Source organism: Astyanax mexicanus, chromosome 2 (assembly GCF_023375975.1).
Source record: "Astyanax mexicanus isolate ESR-SI-001 chromosome 2, AstMex3_surface, whole genome shotgun sequence".
In the NCBI taxonomy this organism is placed as follows: Eukaryota; Metazoa; Chordata; class Actinopteri; order Characiformes; family Acestrorhamphidae; genus Astyanax; species Astyanax mexicanus.
In genome coordinates this window covers 64,580,525-64,599,687 of record NC_064409.1, presented here as the reverse complement: position 1 = coordinate 64,599,687, position 19,163 = coordinate 64,580,525, and the positions used below count along the sequence as shown (strand labels likewise).

Below are 19,163 nucleotides of genomic sequence, written 5' to 3'. Positions count from 1 at the left end.
ATTGGTTTTGCAACATTTGACCACAGGCTCTCTGAGCAGAAACAGCTCTATACAGTTAAGAATTCATCCTGATTTTGTAATCAGCAGAAACACTACTGATAAACACCTGACCCAGTTTCATTGGCAGCCGTTTAAGCCAATGTCAGAACTGTGCTTCCACCACGTTTGACAGATGATGTGGTGTGCTTCAGATCATGAGCTACTACATACAAATATATTTAATCTTAATCTGACATTTAGTTGTTTTCACCATATACTGTGCATTAGTTTTTTATGTGCCTTTTTCTTTTCTATTTGATTTCCTTTTATTTAGAATAAATTTATATTTTTTAATACAGTTACTCTAATTTAGCTGAGTCAATTAACCTGCGAGGTCACCCACTTTTTTCCCCCAATCAATCCCCAGTTTTAATACATCTGCCAACAAAAGTCTGAGCCACACAGCATTCCAGTGGTAGTAGTGAGTAGATAGCACCCATAGACTGCACCCAATCCAGCCGATTGTGTTGCTAATGGCAAAGCAACATTTCCCAGGATTTAAACTTGTGAACCTCGTAAACCATGTGTTGGCGTTTTTGTCTTCGTTTCCTAATGGACAATTTTCATTGCTCTAAAACATCTGATTCAAATTATCATCTTGCTATCAAAATTCAGAATCTAATTTTAAGTTTACACAGGGTTTTCCTCCGGAAAAATAGGATTTGTGCCATAAAGAGTTTAAATAATATTCACGTTTCTTTGTTCTTAATCAGATCCTGTGATTTTCTAGACAGGGTAGTTTATATAATTTATAAGATATTATTCAGATACTCATGAGATGTTAAAAATGGATTCTTCGCGTCACCTCTCTCTCTCTCCCTTAAACTCTCTTTTTCTCTTTCAGTCTCTCTCGTTTTCTTTCCCCCCTCTCTCCTTCAATCTCTCTCTCCCTCTCTCTCTCAGTACAGACTGGTATCATGCTGCATCCCTGCTACGTGCACATCTACACCAGCTTCATGGCAACACGGTACACAAGTGAACTGAGTCCAACCACTTTCTGCGGGCGGGTAGGCTCTCTTTCCACAAAACTCATTAAAACACTCGCCCTGCGCCTCCTGCCCCCACCCCGAATCACAGATAGCGCTTAAAAACTGAACTGAACACAAATATGTGATAAAGTCTAATTAAACTGGCCGCTGTTGAGAAACCGGCCGGTCAGAAATGGTTCATTCCTAAAGTAAGACGTGCAAAACCGAACGCACCGCACCCCAACTATAACTCAGGCTAAATCACCCTAACCCGCTGCTGTGGCTCCTCCCGCCTCTCGCCGCCTGCTATTGGACGGCTCGGCGTGGGGGCGTGGCCTTCCCGAGAATCCAAGCCCGCTGCTGGCCGCGTGACGATGCCAATAAAGCGCGATTTGCATAAGCAGGTCAGGTTGCAGAGGCAGAGGAGTGGGCAGGGTTGGGGTAGCGCAAGTGGACTGAAGTTGAGCACCGCGCGCGCTTATAGAGCAAATCTCACTTTATTAATAAATCCCAGCGTTCGGACAAACTGTGCTACTTTTTGACCAGTTTGAGAAGCGGTGCCCTGCTGCCAGTCTGGACCCTTTATTTGGACTGTGTGTGTTTGATTGATGCTATTTGACGGGGGAAAGTTGAGCGGTGAGTAACTGTGGCTCCTACTGTTAATAACACTTACTATAATAAACAGTTATTAGCTGATAGACGGGTTATTGTTAATATGCTGATGTTTAACGTTCGTTTAAAAGGTTTGTTTGTATTTTTTCTTTTAATAAAACAAATATTAATCTGCTAGGTTAAACACAGGGGTGTACTTAAGTAGCTAATTCACCACATAACGTCAGTTAGTTGAATGTTTGCACATTGTGGCCTTGTTATAGACAGTTAAAAATTGAGATTTTTAAGTTTTTCATTATTTGTTCAGACAAAAATTCTAGGTATTTATTAATATTTTTTTTCTTATAGTGGGAATAAACCTTCACAGACTGAAATAAATAAATCTCAGAGCTTTAACGTGATTTATATATAGCAAGCGTCATACCGAATAAATGTGTTTTTGTTTTTATGTATGTATTTTATTAAAGCTCTTTGGTGTTTAATTAATTAATTATTAATTTATCAATTAATTTATTATTATATATAACCTAAATATATGTATATATATTTTTGCCAGTGTGAAATTATTGTGATTATTATGATTATTCAGACCACCAAACTGTTAAAGCACACCTTTCCTTTACAGGCCTACCCTAGCTGTGCTATAGCTCTCAGTGACAGTGACGGTCTGATGATGATGTTGTTTTTCTCACTCTCTCAGTGTAATTCATTGACTCTGTTCTATTGTTCCCTATAGCGTGCTATGGCGCGCGCGTGCCTGCGTGCGTGTGCGAGTGAGATCTCTGAAAGCAGGTAAGCCACTGACTAACGCACATTGCGCCTCTTCTCCATTCCACTGTGCGTGTGACAGCGGCTAACCAGCTTTTGGACTTGGCTCTGGAGTTCTCCTGCGCTCCTGCTGACCGAGGCACTGCTTAAAGCCGCTCCCCGGATGGCCGAGGCCTTCTCCGCGCTGCTCCCTCCTCCTCTCCATTACTGTAGTACTTACTGTAAGTTAGCAGCCTACGTGCCACATGTCACAGTAACGCAGTAAGTCCACAGGCTGCCTATACGTCTCCCAGGGGTGGAGGGTGACGGGGCTTTCTGGAACAGGTAACCAGACCCTCATGTAACGTTTCCTTTTATGTAATAAACATTCTTTCCTGCTTTGACTTGTGCAGTGTGTAGTGATTAAACTTTACATGTTTATTAACCCAATAACAGTTCAGCATTTTTGTCAGTGATATTGCATGCATAGATCTTGAGGATTTCTATTCAAGCATCACTTAAAAAGGTTTCATGTTTAATAAGAAACTTTACTGAAAATCATAATTGTAACTGTATTTTAAATTATTAAAAAAAAAACATTTTATATCCTCCAAAACTTTTGTTTCATTATGGTTGTCTAATTTTTATGTCTATTTTTAAATTTGGGGTTGATTCCTGTTACTGATCTGGAGAGCTTCTCCAAGTGTCCAAAGTTTTCAGAAGGTAAAAAACGTATTTTACTGCAGGGAAAAAGGGTTTTGTATCATCTACACTTGTAGCTCATGTACAGTCCAAGGCCTGTTAATAAACTTGAACTCAGTTTTAAAAAAGTTAAAAAAACTTCAGCTCAGCACACAGTAGTAGTTAGCCAGCTAACCTACAGCAGCTGTAAGATACTTGTAACCATACTTATGCATTTTCTGCTTCTTCGACTTCATTAAAACTCACTTCATGTTTGAAACTCATTTTATGTGTTGAATAGTTTTTGTTCTGCTCATCTTTAACAACAAATTCCATTTAAACTGATTTTTTAAAAATATAAATCTAGTGTGAAAATGGCATTGCTCCCCCCTCCTCTACCCTATATAGCACATGGTGTGTATCTGTCTCCCATGCATGGCATCCATGTGGCGGAAGCATGGTAGTACATAAGTAAAGGGTGTGAATGACAGACACACAGAGGTTTATGCTGATGTGAAATGCTCTGGTACACTTGATTCATACATACTTTCAATATTATGTATGAATTTTCTGTATTATTTCCTTTTTTAAAATCATGTACATATTTTAAACATTTTTAGTGTATGTACAGTATGCATTAGGGCTGCACAATACTGGGGATCTTTGTAGTACAAAAATACAGGATTTCTCACTAGATTTTACAGATGTCAACAATCCAACATGTTGTGATAATAAATATGCACAGAATATTGTATTACATGGAATAAAAAATATATATTGGATCAATATAATCTGCCTTTGGTTTGGTTTACTTCTGTATCATGAGTTAAAGCATTATATGTAATATTACACGTCCAGCCATGTGACTATTGCACACATTGTGAAGATGATTTAAAAAACAATATATTGCGCAGCCCTAAAGTGAATGCTGTTAATTATAATTTGAGAATCATAAACATACTTAAAAGGTACAGCTTTAATAAATAATTATATTAATAATCAATTTGAAGAAAAGGGGATTTCTGGTAATTGCCACATCCATGTTTAGCTTAAAGAAATGACTCATCTAGACTTGAAACATCCTAAATGCCTGTTGGCCTGTCAGCATAAACTCTTTAATTGTGTTTACACTTAGAGATGAACAGGCTTTGAAACTGCCAGTGTTTAAGCTACAAAAACTTTTGAATTTCTACCAATGTTTAATACAGAAATCAGTTTTTAAAACTACCTAAAGTATGACATAGGTAATGCTGATTTTGTGGAAGATGGGTTTTAATATCAATACAGGCATATTTTCCACAGCACTATGCAGAGCCTTGGCAGACAGGACTGATAGGTGCTATGGCTCTTAAATCTGTTGGGATTTGGGGCTTAGCTTCCTCTGTCTCCACCAGACAGTTCCCTGATCTTATCACACTAATCTGATTTCACCTAATTAATCTTAATTTCAAAACAGCCCAGCCCATACAGAATAGCTCACATACACTTCCTTGCATTATGTGCATTACTATTGTATGTGTTCAGATAATGCAACATAATGTAATGTAATGTATCTTAATGGTTATGTAACGATGGGGATAAAGTGATTTAGAAAGAGTGGTTAGATTGTCTGAGGCATTAACCGAGCTCACCCAGGGTTGCCAGAGTTGAACAACATATCAAAAGTGAAAACTGTTTAACTGGTATTTAGGCAACACAGGAACTAAGCCATGATTCAGCTGCTTGCAGTTGTGGACTGGAGATGTGTTTAGGTTCAACTACACTTGTAAAAATGAGGGTGCCACTAAATGTTCTTTGAGGGATGCCATAGAAGAACCAATTTTGGTTCCCTGAGGAACAAAATTATTTTAGAGATATTAAAGATATTACAGAAGGTTTTGGTACTCACACTCTCCTATAATCCAAAAGTGGTTCTTTTGTGTGAACTTTTTATTTTACTAATAGAAAAGTGGTTCTTCTACAGCATCACTCAAACCTACTCTACTGTAGAGCCTTTAGTTTACCAATGGTTATTTACACTAACACATCACTATTATTGTTTCTTCTATGGCGTTGCTCTAAGACCCAATCGTGCTATCCTTATCCTTTTTTCCTTTTCCTTATTTTAGTAATATAGCTGTGTGAAAAGTGTGAAGAGCCTTTGAAAGTTTTAAAGTTCTTTAAACATACCTCACTATTACAAACATCGCTCTGTATGAGACCAAAAGTAGTAGTTCCATAGCTTTGCTCTTTAAGACACCCCTGTTGTAGAACCTTTAATTATTTATAGGATAATAATGGTTAAAGCAACCATGACCTGATAAAAGTAAAAGTTCATTAGAGCTTCACAAGGTTCTTTACACAGCACTATTAAAGTGGGATTCCTATGGCATCCCACTAAAAGGAGCATTTGTAGTACCTTTTATTTTAAATATATAGATGTGAGAAGAATAAAAATTATGTTATGTTTCTTTTCGTCTTTTAAAACAGTCGTATAAAGTATTTTTAACTAAACAAAATAACTATACCAAACATAGTTCTTCTACAGCACATTTTTTACAGCAGATTTTTACACCCACAATCCTTTGTAGCACCTTTATTTATTTTAAGGAGTGTGAGTGTCAGAGTCATGTGATGGCTAGCCAATTGTATTAAACTGCCTCAGTTGTTACGTTTATAGACTATTCGTGCGTCACGCTATGGGAGCACACACACTATAGCGCATCTGTATGTTTTGTAAGCCCATAGAAAATGCACAGGGTCTTCCAGCTGAACAGGATGTGCTGCTTCCTTTAGCATTGAGGGAAATGCTTTTTATATCTGCACCACATAATATGAATCATGTAGAAATAATAACACCATTAGTGCTATTCCAAATTTCTCCAGTGATAAAGCATAAATTAGAAAAAACACACCCCAAGCTGAGCTTATCTAAAACACAATGCACCGTCTTTATTATACTTAAATACATTGACAAAAGTAATAGTTCTCTAGATATATATATCTTTCTGGTAATATCTTACAGTAAATACATGTATCTGCAGTGTAACAAAAAGGCAATATACAGTATATATTTGTATATACAGACAATATACTATAATAGATGGTTACACACTGATGAGCAGGTCATTAAAACAGTAGGTGGTTAAGTACAGTAAGGTGTAATAAGAGATCCTTGGCCCTGCTGTCCAGGTTTTACCTCCAAGACGACTCCCTGGATGTCAGGACTGCAAGACACACAAAAATATGATATGGAGTGATGCTTTCAGTCTTTCATTTTGGAAAGGTGACACTTTCGGTTCACCCTTACAAAAATAAAACCCATGCACTAGAAGCTGTCCTGGGTTGTCCCATGCCACAGAGGAAACAACCCTGCAACACCACACAGTACCCAGAGCTTAATAATAATAATAAGAAGAAGAAGAAGGCACCCACAGGCCCAAAGGAAAGGTTAAAAAGGTACTTCCTTCCACTGTGTATATTAATTTTAATACACAGATAAAACAGGTTCCAAAAGTACAATCTGGTCATAGTGTGTAGTTCATTTAATTAAATATACATTCATAATGAGGAATTCTTATTGTAGCATTATTTAATGTACAATTCATGCTTTTCCAGTTGAACCAACCACACAAAAACATTGGAAATACACTTACAACAGAAGCCAATGGGCAGCAGAAACTGGAAAATCTGCCTATTAACTTCTATAGCAAAGATATTTTGGGCTAAATTATTTTATTTCCTGTTCTTTTACTTGTTGCTGTTCAGAGATATTTTCCTTATTATCTGTAAAAACTTAAAAATGAAGGTACCACAAATGGTTTATTGACTCATGGAGGAGTAGAAGAAACACTTGTGCTTCTATGAAGAACCAAAAGATGGCAAAGACAAAAATATTGTTGCTGTCCAATGAAAAACACTTATCACCAAAACAGCAACTTTACAGGAGAGAGAAAAAAAACATGTACATTTTCAATGGAAGTCAATGTAACAAGAGTTTATTTCAGGTCATTTTTAAGAGTTTCTATTGGTCTGTTCATCAAGAAATTTTGGCACAGCGTAAGGGACATTTTGTCTGTTTAATCTATGTAGTAAACTTAAAATCGACAAAAATTAAGATACATGTTTTTCATTGGACAGCGACGATATATGTGGAGAACCTTCAAATTGGCAAAGAATCGTGGCCTCAAACCTTGAGGATCTTCTCAAAATCATCTCCATCACAAACATGGTTCTTCATGGAACCAAAAGTCTAAAAAATGCTGGACTGTTTCCCTAATAATACTTTTAAAATGGTAAACAATCAAAGGCTGAGATGAGTTAGATCTTTGGACTAGCATAGCAGTTGGCTTCCCATGTTCTGGAGCATACCACAGTGACTTTAACCAGGGGTATAAAAATGAGCAGCGTTCATACTGGTGTCCCTGTACCTACAAAAGAATAACTGGACAACAGTTGGAGGTGCTGGACTTCAACGTTACATTCAGACACAGCAGTATAGCTATTAACCATCCTGTTGTGTTACAGGTCAAATTGACCCCTTTCAAATCTTCAAAGAGACAAAACATTTTTTATAATTTTTTTGAGCATTGAATATGCACATGGAAAATGACTAATTTAATGTGTTCATATTGTGCATGTTTATATATCACAGACATACCCACTGTGCTGGTTAATTTGACCCAGCAGTGACAACAAAGGCTTTAAAGGGTGAATATTTGGACCAAAACTAGAGCCATTTTTATGTTTATATAGATTTGTTCTATCAGATTTGTTTTGTTAAAGATGGTAAACAAATGCAATCTTATGTGTGGACATTATTTAAGTTCCTTTAGGTTGAACATAACTGGAGTGTCAAGACTAGAATTTTAAGACAAACTATACAAAGAAAGTTTATTTCACTGGCTTCAATATGAAGAAAAAACAGTCATGAACACACTTTAGAATAATGAGAAATAGATTATAATTGCATATTCTAACTACAATAGTGGTGGACTCACTAGCACAGCAGCCAAATCCTTGTCTGTACACTGGCCTCACTCTTTTTTAAAAATAGCAGTCTGAAGGAAATTATTTGATTATTGAAAATACAATTGCCTTTAATTGGCTATTGTGTTTCCATCAGATTGGCTCATTCATGCTCCTGTATATCTGTACAAATACTGTACAACAATTCTACAACAACAGGACAAATAGCAACAGCACTGCCGTATCCTGATGATCATTCTTTATCAAGCACAGTCTTGTTCTGTTGATAAAACAACTTTTGCAGAGACGTGTGCGGTCAGCGGCACTGTCCTATTACTCGGCATATCACACAAATATACACACACATAAAAAAAAGAAAACCAACACAGGGTCAGGATCAGCACTGCACTCAGAAGACTATTCATCTCTGTTGGTGTGGAAGCTCAGGCCAACCAAAAACCCTAGATAACAGAGATTAATTCTCTAACACGGTACAGACACCAAAACAGCAGCAGAAAGTCCAGCAGAACCAAGGCAAGGCTTTAAAGGTATGACCGAGCAAGTCATTACAAAAATAAACATTCACACACAAAGAGAAGGAACACTTTAGGTTGGTTTGATAAAACCAGAACCAAAAAACACCTTCACAAGCTACACATGCTGATTCAATGGTTGTTTCACTGCCAAGGAGTGCAGAGGTGGGCAATACGCCAATATTATAACATTACTATAATCAATAAAACATGCAATCATTTTATGAGCTTATTATCAAACAACTAATTGTGTGTTTCAGCACAAATACAAATAGGTAAGAATATCCAATAATATTTAATTGGATGTAGTGCAGCACATTTTCAATAAAAATGGCATAATAATGCCAATCTCTAATTTTGTTTTCATAAAAAACATGATCCAGCAGTATATGATAGTAAAGGCTGACATAAAAAAGTATAAGCACCCCAAATATGAATTAACCAGGCCTTGAATGAAATTCTAAAGTGTAGCTTCTGAAGATGCTGTTCAGATCTGCTTCTCAGTCATTTAAACTAAAGTGTTGAGACAGATTTAAGTTATCACTTCATCTGACGGGGCACCAAGCAAGGACTTAACAGCATTTACAACAAAACGTTCATGTCAAGATTTGATTTTGATCTGAATATAAATACTTTATACTTATAGAATATAGAATAATGTGGTTTTGATTACAATAATACTTGGCATACTCCACAGCGTCGCTTATGTGTACCAGGAATATGTCATAGAAAACATTATTACCCCTAGCAGACAGTGCACAGGTGGTAATGATCGTGACAGGAGGTGTCGGGCCAGAATTGTCCATGTGAACAGACATGCGATTCTGGCAGAAATCACATCCACATTCAATGAACAAGGTCACTGCAGTTTTCTTTAGCTTCCATGAGACACAATGATAATAGTTTCTGCTACATGACATCTGCCATGTTAGCAAATATTACCAATAGAGGAATCTCCTACTGGGCACCTTATAGATGCATCTAAATCCAAGTTAAAAGTTCATGAACCTTCATGATCCAGTTGACTGCACTAAGATTTCTAAGTGTTTGTTTTACATGATAGCATAAATAGTATTTTGGTGCCTAATGACAGTTTTCATTGGGTTGAATCTCTGTCTATGAATTTGGATGGAGTGTTGCTGGTGTCCAAAACATGAATTTGTCTCTACGCAAGTTCACAGCTTACTTTTACTTTGAGTTGTAAATGTTAAAACTGCTCTGGGAATCCAGTTTGCTCATTTCCATGAGAAAAATGCATGAAGCTTCAAAATGATCCCTAATTTATTTAGCAAACAGTGACAGCTCTTACGCTTGTGCACAAGCACAGAAATGTGTCTGTTTTGTAAATAAACTAAGTCTAACTAAGTCTAATTCCAGAACAGAGATTTTCTGATGAGTTGCTTTCGCAACCTTGTTCAGGGCCCTTCAGATGAAGTGTCAGTACAGACATACAGACACAAGCTTTATTAGAGGAGAGCGATTAATAGGGGGCACCATGCAGGGACCTCCACCCAGAGAGGGCTGCCACCACCGCTGGGCTTGGCTGAAAGAGGAAGGGTTGCAGGGCAGGGTGGTTGAGCAGGCAGGGCTGCAGCAGCAGGTTCTCACACATACACACCCTCAGGGTTGAGGCTGGACACCAGCGGGTGCTGCAGGTTGCGTGGATGGCCCAGGAACTGCTTAGCGGTGGGGCGCGGGGGGGAGTCTGTGGAGGGAGGAGAGGGGGCATTAGTGGAGCCACAGGTCACATGATTGCATAAGTTTTCTAACTGGCCTGCCTATGCTATGCTCATAATTGCAAAAGCATTAAGGGCCAAAAATGCTGTTCAGCCAAAAGGAAAATTTTAGGGCGAAATTTAAAAAAACATTATAAATATAGTTTAGTGTTACACTGAAATGATAAGACATAAGACTTAAAAGATTTAAAATGTCATTTGATTACAAAAGATTGGAAGTTGTTTCCAATCAGCCCTGCTTTATTTAACTACAAAAAATGCCCACAATATGAAGCAACACTAATTTTTTTATACACCAGTTTCTAATTTTTTTAAATCAAATTGGACATGATAAGTTCATAAAAAAATTTTTTAAGTCACAATAAGGCACTCAGTTCTTTTATAGTCTTACAGGCCAGTATGCAAAGTATAACAGATAATCGTAAAGAGAGTATGTAAAATATCATGTTATCTAGATACAACACACGTCTTCTACACTAACTCCTTGTTTGCTGTGTAAGAGAGATATGACTTCCTGTGTGAGAGTTTTGCTGTGTGAGCACTATACCATTGTCTATAGATCTGTTCTGCAGTAGCTGAACCAGCTCCAGTTGATCTAGTTGTTGATGGAGGTCCGTGCGGGAAGATGACGTGGCTGGAAGTGCTCCGGTCTGCTGGATAAACTGCTGCAGGTTACACTGCCTCAGCTCTTTATTCAGCTCCTCCAGTTCCTCCTGCTTAGTCTGAAAACACACAGGAGATATAAGAACATGAGAAATGACTTCAGAGCTTGGTAAAATGCACTAAAATCTGGCTATTTTATTTAATATATGATTGTTCTCTTACAAAACCCTTATGTTGGCAAATTGGTACACTCTAAAAAACAGAGGTACGATATGAGTACTTTTTTGTACTCAGAAGTACACTCTTTATAACTGTACCCTCAATGGTACAATATTGGTCTTTACAGGGTCAGATTTGATCCCTTTGAAGTACAAAGTCATTCCTAACAGCAATAAGTACAGATTTGTACCATTTAACCAGCCAAAAGGTACATTCAGTATTTTGTATCATTTTACTAATAAACAATATATATTTTAATTAAAAAAAAAAACATTTTTCATTTGAAAGCCAGACAATTGTGGATCATCAAGTTCTTGACACATATTTATTTGATGATAATGTTCATAATCTTTATAATCTTTACTGGCACAAAAATATGGGTACATATTTTGTACCTCAATATAAGGTACAGCCCCAGTGACAAGCTTTGTACTCTTTTATGTACAAATCTGTACTTACTTTCCTTAGTGTGTAGTTTTACAGAAGATAGGGAAAAAAAAACTCAACATATTTTATTCCAGGTCCTTTTGAAGCATTTGTAACAGCTCACTCGCCATTACTTATTGACACCATGTAAATGACGAGATATGTAAGGTTTTTTGTACATGCAGTGACCATAGATTTCAGAATCAAAGGATTTCTGTCTGACGAGGTAAAGTTTATTATTACCAGACCAATACCTAAAGCCTGATTATCTCTATTAATATTACCAATTATTCATCAAACTAATTAATTAAACATGCTTGTCAGGTTTACTGTAACCTTCTAAAACAGACCGGAAGACTTTAATCATATCAATCATGGCAATTTCAGCACAGCTTACATCTGCACTTTTACTACGAGCCACAAGAGGGCGCCACTTTTCCTAATAACTTCTTGCACAGAATGAAGTTCATGCCTTGTAGCTCTGTTGACAGTGATCCAGGGATTTATCCTCGGAGGGTATGTTTTAGCACCTGCCGACTATGGTCTATTAGTGACATGACACAAGCCAATTACTTCGGAGTCAGACATGTCAAGACTAACAACAGAGCACATGTGCCAGACACAATATGACAACCCATGCTCCTTAAGAAAACATGCTAATGAACATTCTGTTCCATCTCAGGCTTCCTGTGCTTTGGGGAAATTCTTATATGAAAAATTGTTTTTTGCGCGGTCGTGGGAGATTATTAACTTTGCTGTGAGGCCTGAAAACAAACATACACAAGAGGAATTTACATAATCTGTATGGAGGGATCTGCAACTGCTAAAAATTCTTTCCTCCACCACACCCCATCTGCTTACCTGCAGGAGATCCTCCGCCATTCCCAAAGCGTTCACGGTCTCCACGAGCTCCACCTCCAGCTCCTCACCATGCTTCTGCTGACTCTGAAGCTCTGCCTTCACCACACCTACAGACTCCTCTGGTCCTGCCTGGCCGGGAGGACGCTCGGCCTGCAGCCGCTCCCTCTGAATGTCCTGTTCCAGCTGTGCGGATCGTGCAGTGAACTCGAGCAGCCTGCGGCCACACTCATCCAGCTTTGCGTGCAGTTCTCCAAGCCGACGCCTCATGGCCTTCTCTCGTTCCGTTTCAGCCCTGAGCTCCTCCTCCCACAGCTCCTCGTGGGCCAGCTCAGCCTGGTTCCTCATCATCGTCTTCTCCAGGGCTTCCATCTCCTCCTGCAGTCGGGGTTCTGGGCCAGGATGTCGTTCACACGACTGCGTTTCGTGCTCAAGCACCTCCAGTTTTGCTTCTAGAGCATGCAGACGTTCCTGCTGCTGGAGGACATGCCGGAACACCTCTTCTTTGGACGGTCCAGGGAGGAAGAAAGGCACTGGAGATGGAGATGCTCTGAGCTCAGGGGAGTCTCTGTGGCCCAGACTCTTACGAGACTGTTTGAGTTTGGCACGTGGGGAACTGGAAGGGCCCAGGTTGAAGGTGAGGGATTTTTTGGGTGCTCCACGTTTTATAGGCTCTGGTTCAGATGCTTTGTGGAGAGGCAGACTGCGGTCATGCTGGTCCTGGCCGTCGCTGGAGCTGCTACTGCTGGGGCCAGTGCGGCGCAGGTAAAACTGCACCTCACTGCCGTGCTGCCCAAGCTTGGCCAGAGACTCCAGAGGACGCTCATTGGCCAGAAGCTGTCGTTCTGTGTCCCTCAGTCTCTGAATGAGTACGTAACGGCCTGTCTGCCCTGGTAGAAGCAAAAGATGGAGTATTGGTTAAAAGCTGTTTAGCATGATATGGCCCTAACATAGTGTCACAATACTTCAGAGCCTGATTATTGGTGTTAAAAAACAAAATGAATGTTAAAGTTTTATTTTGAATTAATATAACATTAATAAAAAATATATACAAATAATATACTGTATCAATACATGTTCCATAAAAGTGCATGTTTAATGAATGCATATAAACAAATGTACAAAAAAAAATACCTTGCAGCTTTAGAGTAAATAGCAAAACATACAAAATAGACTTATTTTAAACAGAATACCACTTTTATCAAGATATAAATGTATTTATTACTGAAAACAATAGGACAATATAACTGTATACAATACAATGTGGCACACCCCTACTTCCTATAAACCTAAACCAGTAAATGTTGGCAATAGTGCACTCATGCATGCATGCACATCTTCTAACACAGCACGTACACTGTCCAGATATATGTTACTGATCTATAGATAGAAGGCCTATTTCCTGGCACATAAGCATATTCTCAGATTAAATTACACAGCTCTATGAAGACTCTTCCCTGAAAATCCTTTAAAATGTATTTGAAAATCCTTGAAAAAACAGAACTAGGCTTAAAATAAGATCAGACTAACGATGCACACTGTAAGACGATCTTGCATAATAAAACTTGCCTATAGCCTGAGCCAAGGCGATGACCACATCTTGGCAGGATGTCTCCTCGGACAGGCCGCACACCACCCTCACCACGCCGTCCACCCACACCTTGAGCTCCATCAGCTACACACTGGACCTCAGCTCAGCCGGGATCAGAACAGACCGGGTGTGATCAGCACTGCATGACCTGGTGCAGGTTCTGGAGAGAAACAGACGAGAGAACAATACAGATAAGGAAGTGAGAGAATCAAGAGTTCAAGCTGAAGCTGAAAGAGACGTCCCTGGTGTTTTACAAGACATTTACATTTATGACCTTTGACTGATGCTCTTATCTGAAGAGTCTCATATTTAAATCATGTTACACTGGTAGGCAAAGGTAGTGTTTAAGGAGAACTGACCATGGATTCCTCTTATTGGTGAGTAACTCATTACACAACACAATTACAAAAATACAAAAAAATATACATTTCTGCTAAAGACACTGTGCCTGAATGTTCTAAATAAAATACTATATTAATGGACAATTATTTTAAAGAAGAATGAACATTGCATTTATCTTTGGTACAAGATGCTTGAGTTACTCAGGTGTCTTGGTGTTTGAGTTCTCCTCCATGTTGCTTCAATGTGACTGACACGATGGGCTTCTGAATGTCACTTTTGATTTATTTGTGATAAATACGTCCCATACATTTTAAGATGGAAAGGTGCTTAAAGTAAAGTAGCACTGAATTTAAAATTGTACTGTTTTGAATTTCATTCATTTGTCTTCTTACCCATTTCTTTCTGGTCTGGGTTGTGATTGGTCTGGAGTCAACCAGAATTATTGGATGCAAAACAGTAATGCCTCTGAGGAAAATGCCAGACCGTAGTACATTCATATGTAGGTGCAATTTAGCATAGCCAATTTAACTACCCATAGAGTACCCATAGAAAGAATCATCATTGAATCACTGGACATAAAGCAAGAATACCCCCCTGTACAGCGTGGGATCCACATGGACACAGAAAAACACATCAAACTCCTCACAGACGGGAGAAAGAATACACCCCTCAACCCCAGCACCCTGAAGCTGTGAGATACATCAACTACAAGCCCAGTTTTATATTCCGGTTTTATTAAAATATACTGTAACTGTAATTTTAAACATGACAACAAGGAAAGGTTCTGAATGTGCTTTGGTCACATATGCAATACAATCTGGTAAATAAATGCTGATACAAGTGCTAATATCTGAAGTATCACCAGCCAAATATAAGCAATAAACTGCAAAGTACAGTCCAGACATCCGGAATATACAAAACTAAATAAATTCATCTTTTTGGCATTACGATGATTGAAACTAATTGGTGCTTAGAGAGGCATTTCAGAGACTTCAGAGGCTTTTTCTTATTTACTGCTTACTAACTCCTGCTGTCTCTCCACTGCTTTCTTCAAATAACAAAGCCCTGCAGGTATGCCAGAATTATAAGTTTGAATAATGATATTCCAGCGGGTAAGCAAATTTCTAAAGTTATCATTAGCCAGAGGTACCTTGTGGCTCAAAGGCGTACCTCTGTTCCAATTAAATGCACCACTGGCTCTCTTCAAAGGAGTTATGGCAGATTAATACTTAAGGGAACCGACAAGCAGACCGGAGCTGCAGTGGGAAAGAGAGAGAAAGAGAGAGAGAGAGAGAGAGAGAGAGAGAGAGAGAGAGAGAGAGAGAGAAAGAGAGTGGTAGAGTGAGAGAAAGAGAGAGAGAGAGAGAGAGAGAGAGAGAGAGAGAGAGTGTGTGTGTGTTTGTGAGCATGTTTGTGTAGCAAGTACCAAGTGCTCTCTTTTCCCAACAGGAACACTGCACAGCTCTGGCGGGGTGTAACATCAGAGAGCTTGGCAGTGCAGCAGGTAGCAAATGAAGTCTTAAGCACCAGATTATTGTGAGTGTAGCTTGATGGCTGCTGACTCTGTGCACTTTTACTGCACTAGTTTACAGCTTTTGTAAGCAAACAGCCCGGCAAAGCCAACTGCATTGACTGTAAAAAGGTCTCTAGTAGTAAGATGAGACAGCTGAAGCAATACTTAGAGAGGATCTGCCAATGAAACAAACAAGCGCTCTTTAAGGATGAAGAATATGCTGAGAAAAGACATATTGGTAGTAGATATCACATCAACCCAAGTGAAAAGATTAGGACAGTCCATGAAACCTTTTGACTTTTTAAACTAGTGCTGTCAAAACATTAACAAGATTAATCTAAGTCTAGCTAAGTCTCAGTCTAGTGCTGTATTCAAATTATTACTATTACTGCAGTTTTCAAAATATACATACATTTTTATTTATGCTAAAATGTCACTGTCTTTCACCTCCCTCCTCTCTACTTTTCTTGAACTCTCTTTTTCCTCACACACACCTGCACAATAACATTCAACAAAATATCTGACGTAATGTCTTTTAAGCATCACTTAAAAAAATAAAATAATAATTAAGAAAAATGAGGGCACTACTGAAATAACCTAATTTAGACAATTCCTATAACTCCTCCATGCAGAATTCTTTCAGCTATGCAAGGTTTCAGCTTCACTTTTTAGGACAGATTCTCTCATTTCCCTCAACTTCCCACCCTCAGATACAATAAGGATGCATAGTGGTTTGTCTATGATGGCGAGCTGCTGGCCAGAACCTGCTGCAGCAAAGCAGCCCCAAACCATGACATTTGCATCTCCATGCTTCACAGCATGTAGACTGGAGGTTCTTCAGCTCCATACGAAAAACACTTGCATCTCAATCGTCCTTGTGCCATGGGAAGGAAGGATGTTTTGCTCCTCTTACTACACACTATACCAGCTGCTGAAGTTATCAGAACCTCTTAAACAAAGAATACAGTTCACTACTGTAGTTTCAAAAGATATTCACAATTCTAAGCACACACTAGTCTAAGCAAAAGCAGATCACATGTTTGACCTGAGTCAAAGCAAAAGCCATCCATAGCTGAAAGTCCAAGAGAACAGAATTAAGGCAGATATGATGGCCCGCCCTCTTTCCCATCGCTTAGCGCGATGCTGCCCAGTTTAGCCAACGTACTAACATTTTCAGTTAGCAATCTTGTTTAAGCAGACATGACCAATCCTAAGCATTTGAGTTCCTTGGATCGTATCAGAAAAAAAATTATACTGGATTGGGACATCCCTAAAAATCATTGCAAACCATTGTTTAATTTTGTATTTTTTTTATCTCAGCTGAAAATCAGCAATGTTATTGGTTTCATTTTTTTTTTATTAGAGGTGTCAATTGATTAGGAAAACATAATCTGATTAATCACGACAATATTCTATAATTAACTGCAATTTATCGCACTTGTTCTTCTTAAGAAGCTGTTATAGTTGATATTTAAATATAAATAAAATAATGAATATAAGAATTGTAAAATGCTGCGAGGATCCACGCAATCCGTGATGGCTCGAGGCTGATCCACGCCACGATGAGCAGCAGCAGCGTGCAGCAAAGTTGACCAGCAGCACATTGGTGGCCATCTGGAGCAACATTAGTTGCCATCTATTCACCATGATGCTTTCAGTCATTTGTTGAGCAGGGGTGGGTATTATGGCGAGAAGTTGGAGACAAACTTGATGGCGTAATTCATTTGCATTAAGAAAATAATAACGTGTTACTGATTCCAAATTAATCGTGTGAGGTAACGCTTTAACATTGACTTCCCTAAGTCTTAATATTCCACTTTAAAATGTCTCCTCCATAAGACTGTATTGTCCTCAGTTATCCCATACAAGTAGAGAATGGGGATGGGTGGTACCAGGGTTCAACTCTGACCAAACTTTAAAAAGGAGGTGCTCACTGGAATGTTGTGACTTCATCCTACACTGCAGAAACTGCAGAAAGCCAGAGATAACAGACCCTACCGGACAGTCTGACCACATACTGCCTGACTCACTGATACAGTCAGGTCATAAACACCCTGTTTATAATGAAGTGACCATCAGCTCTTTGTTAAAAAGGCTTTTTTAAAACCTGTACAAAAGACAAAAGTAAGCTTAGGGATCTCCTCACTCAGCGTCTGCCCCAACCAGCTTAATCAGTTTATTTAATGATTTAAAGAGTTTTCGACACAGAGATACAGAAGCCAGTTATTATCAGTAGCAGATGGTTCAGTATGAGGAGGTTTCATTTAATCAAACTGCTTTCGAATTCCTCTCTGACCACAAGTATTTTTAGCAGCAGTAGGTTCAAACGCTATCATTAAGTTCCAGGAAAAAATTGCTGCTGGCATGATTTCACACATTCCAACACACATTTTAGACAACCTTCATTCATTCTGATTACTATGTTGGATTGACACCAGTGGGAAAGCTCGGTGGTCCACCTCTGAAGTCTTTTGAAATCTTCCCCCGACCCTCCACCATTAGTTAGCAGAGGAATGCTACCTTTCGGGCCAGTGTGAGGGGGAGAGACTAAAACAAATCTTCTTTTGTCTGCAGTGCTCTGACAGGCTTACACACTAAATCAAGGCCAGGGCCCCAGGGTACACGTCCCTACACTGGCTGAGAGTTACCACAGCTACAAGCCAGCCAAGCCCTGCGATAACACGGACCAGGGCGCAACAACAGGTGCCACTGGGGTTTGCTTTAACATTTTAGACATGGGCTGAGAGAGTGGGTTCTCAGGCCTGGTCTCAGAGAATCAGAGGCCTGCACAGTTTTTCATGCGCAGTCCAACTCAGGAAATGCTTGTTAAATCATAGTTCAGTGATCTTCTCCATCTGTAACATATGGTTGAGAAAGAAGAGGAAATCATTTCCCTGTGCTTAGATAACAACAGAAACCTTGGTGGCTAGCAACAACCTTAAAAGCAAACAATGGTCAGGTGCTGAAGAAATCCACTCAATGTTTTTTTTTAGTACAGAAATAAACATGTCCAAATTCTCCAGATTAGGCGTGTGACATATCGTATCGTACTCAATAATATCGCCAACATTTTCGAATATCGTGAACGATATTATACCATGCAATATCAAACTATATCACCCAACCCTACTTATCATATCAGGATCCTACTTTTTTTTACTGTTTTTTCAAAAGAAAAATTCACACTGTTCTCATAATTTCCTATTATATATCTACTAGAGACAGATTATATCTGTCCAGTATCATTTATTTTACTTTAATCCTGGATATATGGAGATATTTGGAGGAGTGCATTATTATTATTATTATTATTACTATCATGATGAGATTCTGAATCATCTGTTACAA

General features: G+C 38.8%; 1 protein-coding gene and 1 long non-coding RNA gene across 7 annotated transcripts in view; one reads left to right on the top strand and one right to left on the bottom strand.

Moving 5' to 3' along the window:
• The first annotated feature begins 1,436 nt into the window (after positions 1 to 1,436).
• LOC111193092 (uncharacterized) lies at positions 1,437 to 3,331 on the top strand. Its single transcript, XR_002650238.2, has 2 exons — positions 1,437 to 1,643; positions 2,356 to 3,331. It is a non-coding gene; the product is annotated as an uncharacterized LOC111193092 (long non-coding RNA).
• Positions 3,332 to 5,953: 2,622 nt separating this feature from the next.
• rassf7a (Ras association domain family member 7a) overlaps positions 5,954 to 19,163 on the bottom strand; it is a 56,912-nt gene continuing 43,702 nt past the window's right edge. For all 6 annotated transcript variants that reach the window (XM_015600855.3, XM_007228051.4, XM_022672113.2 and 3 more), the window contains 5 exons: positions 13,939 to 14,120; positions 12,373 to 13,259; positions 10,811 to 10,985; positions 10,146 to 10,232; positions 5,954 to 6,253 (listed from right to left, as the gene is read on the bottom strand). In XM_015600855.3, the coding sequence (XP_015456341.3) occupies positions 6,222 to 6,253; positions 10,146 to 10,232; positions 10,811 to 10,985; positions 12,373 to 13,259; positions 13,939 to 14,041 (1,284 nt within the window). In that variant the 5' untranslated portion in view covers positions 14,042 to 14,120 and the 3' untranslated portion in view covers positions 5,954 to 6,221. The remainder of the gene's footprint in view (positions 6,254 to 10,145; positions 10,233 to 10,810; positions 10,986 to 12,372; positions 13,260 to 13,938; positions 14,121 to 19,163) is intronic.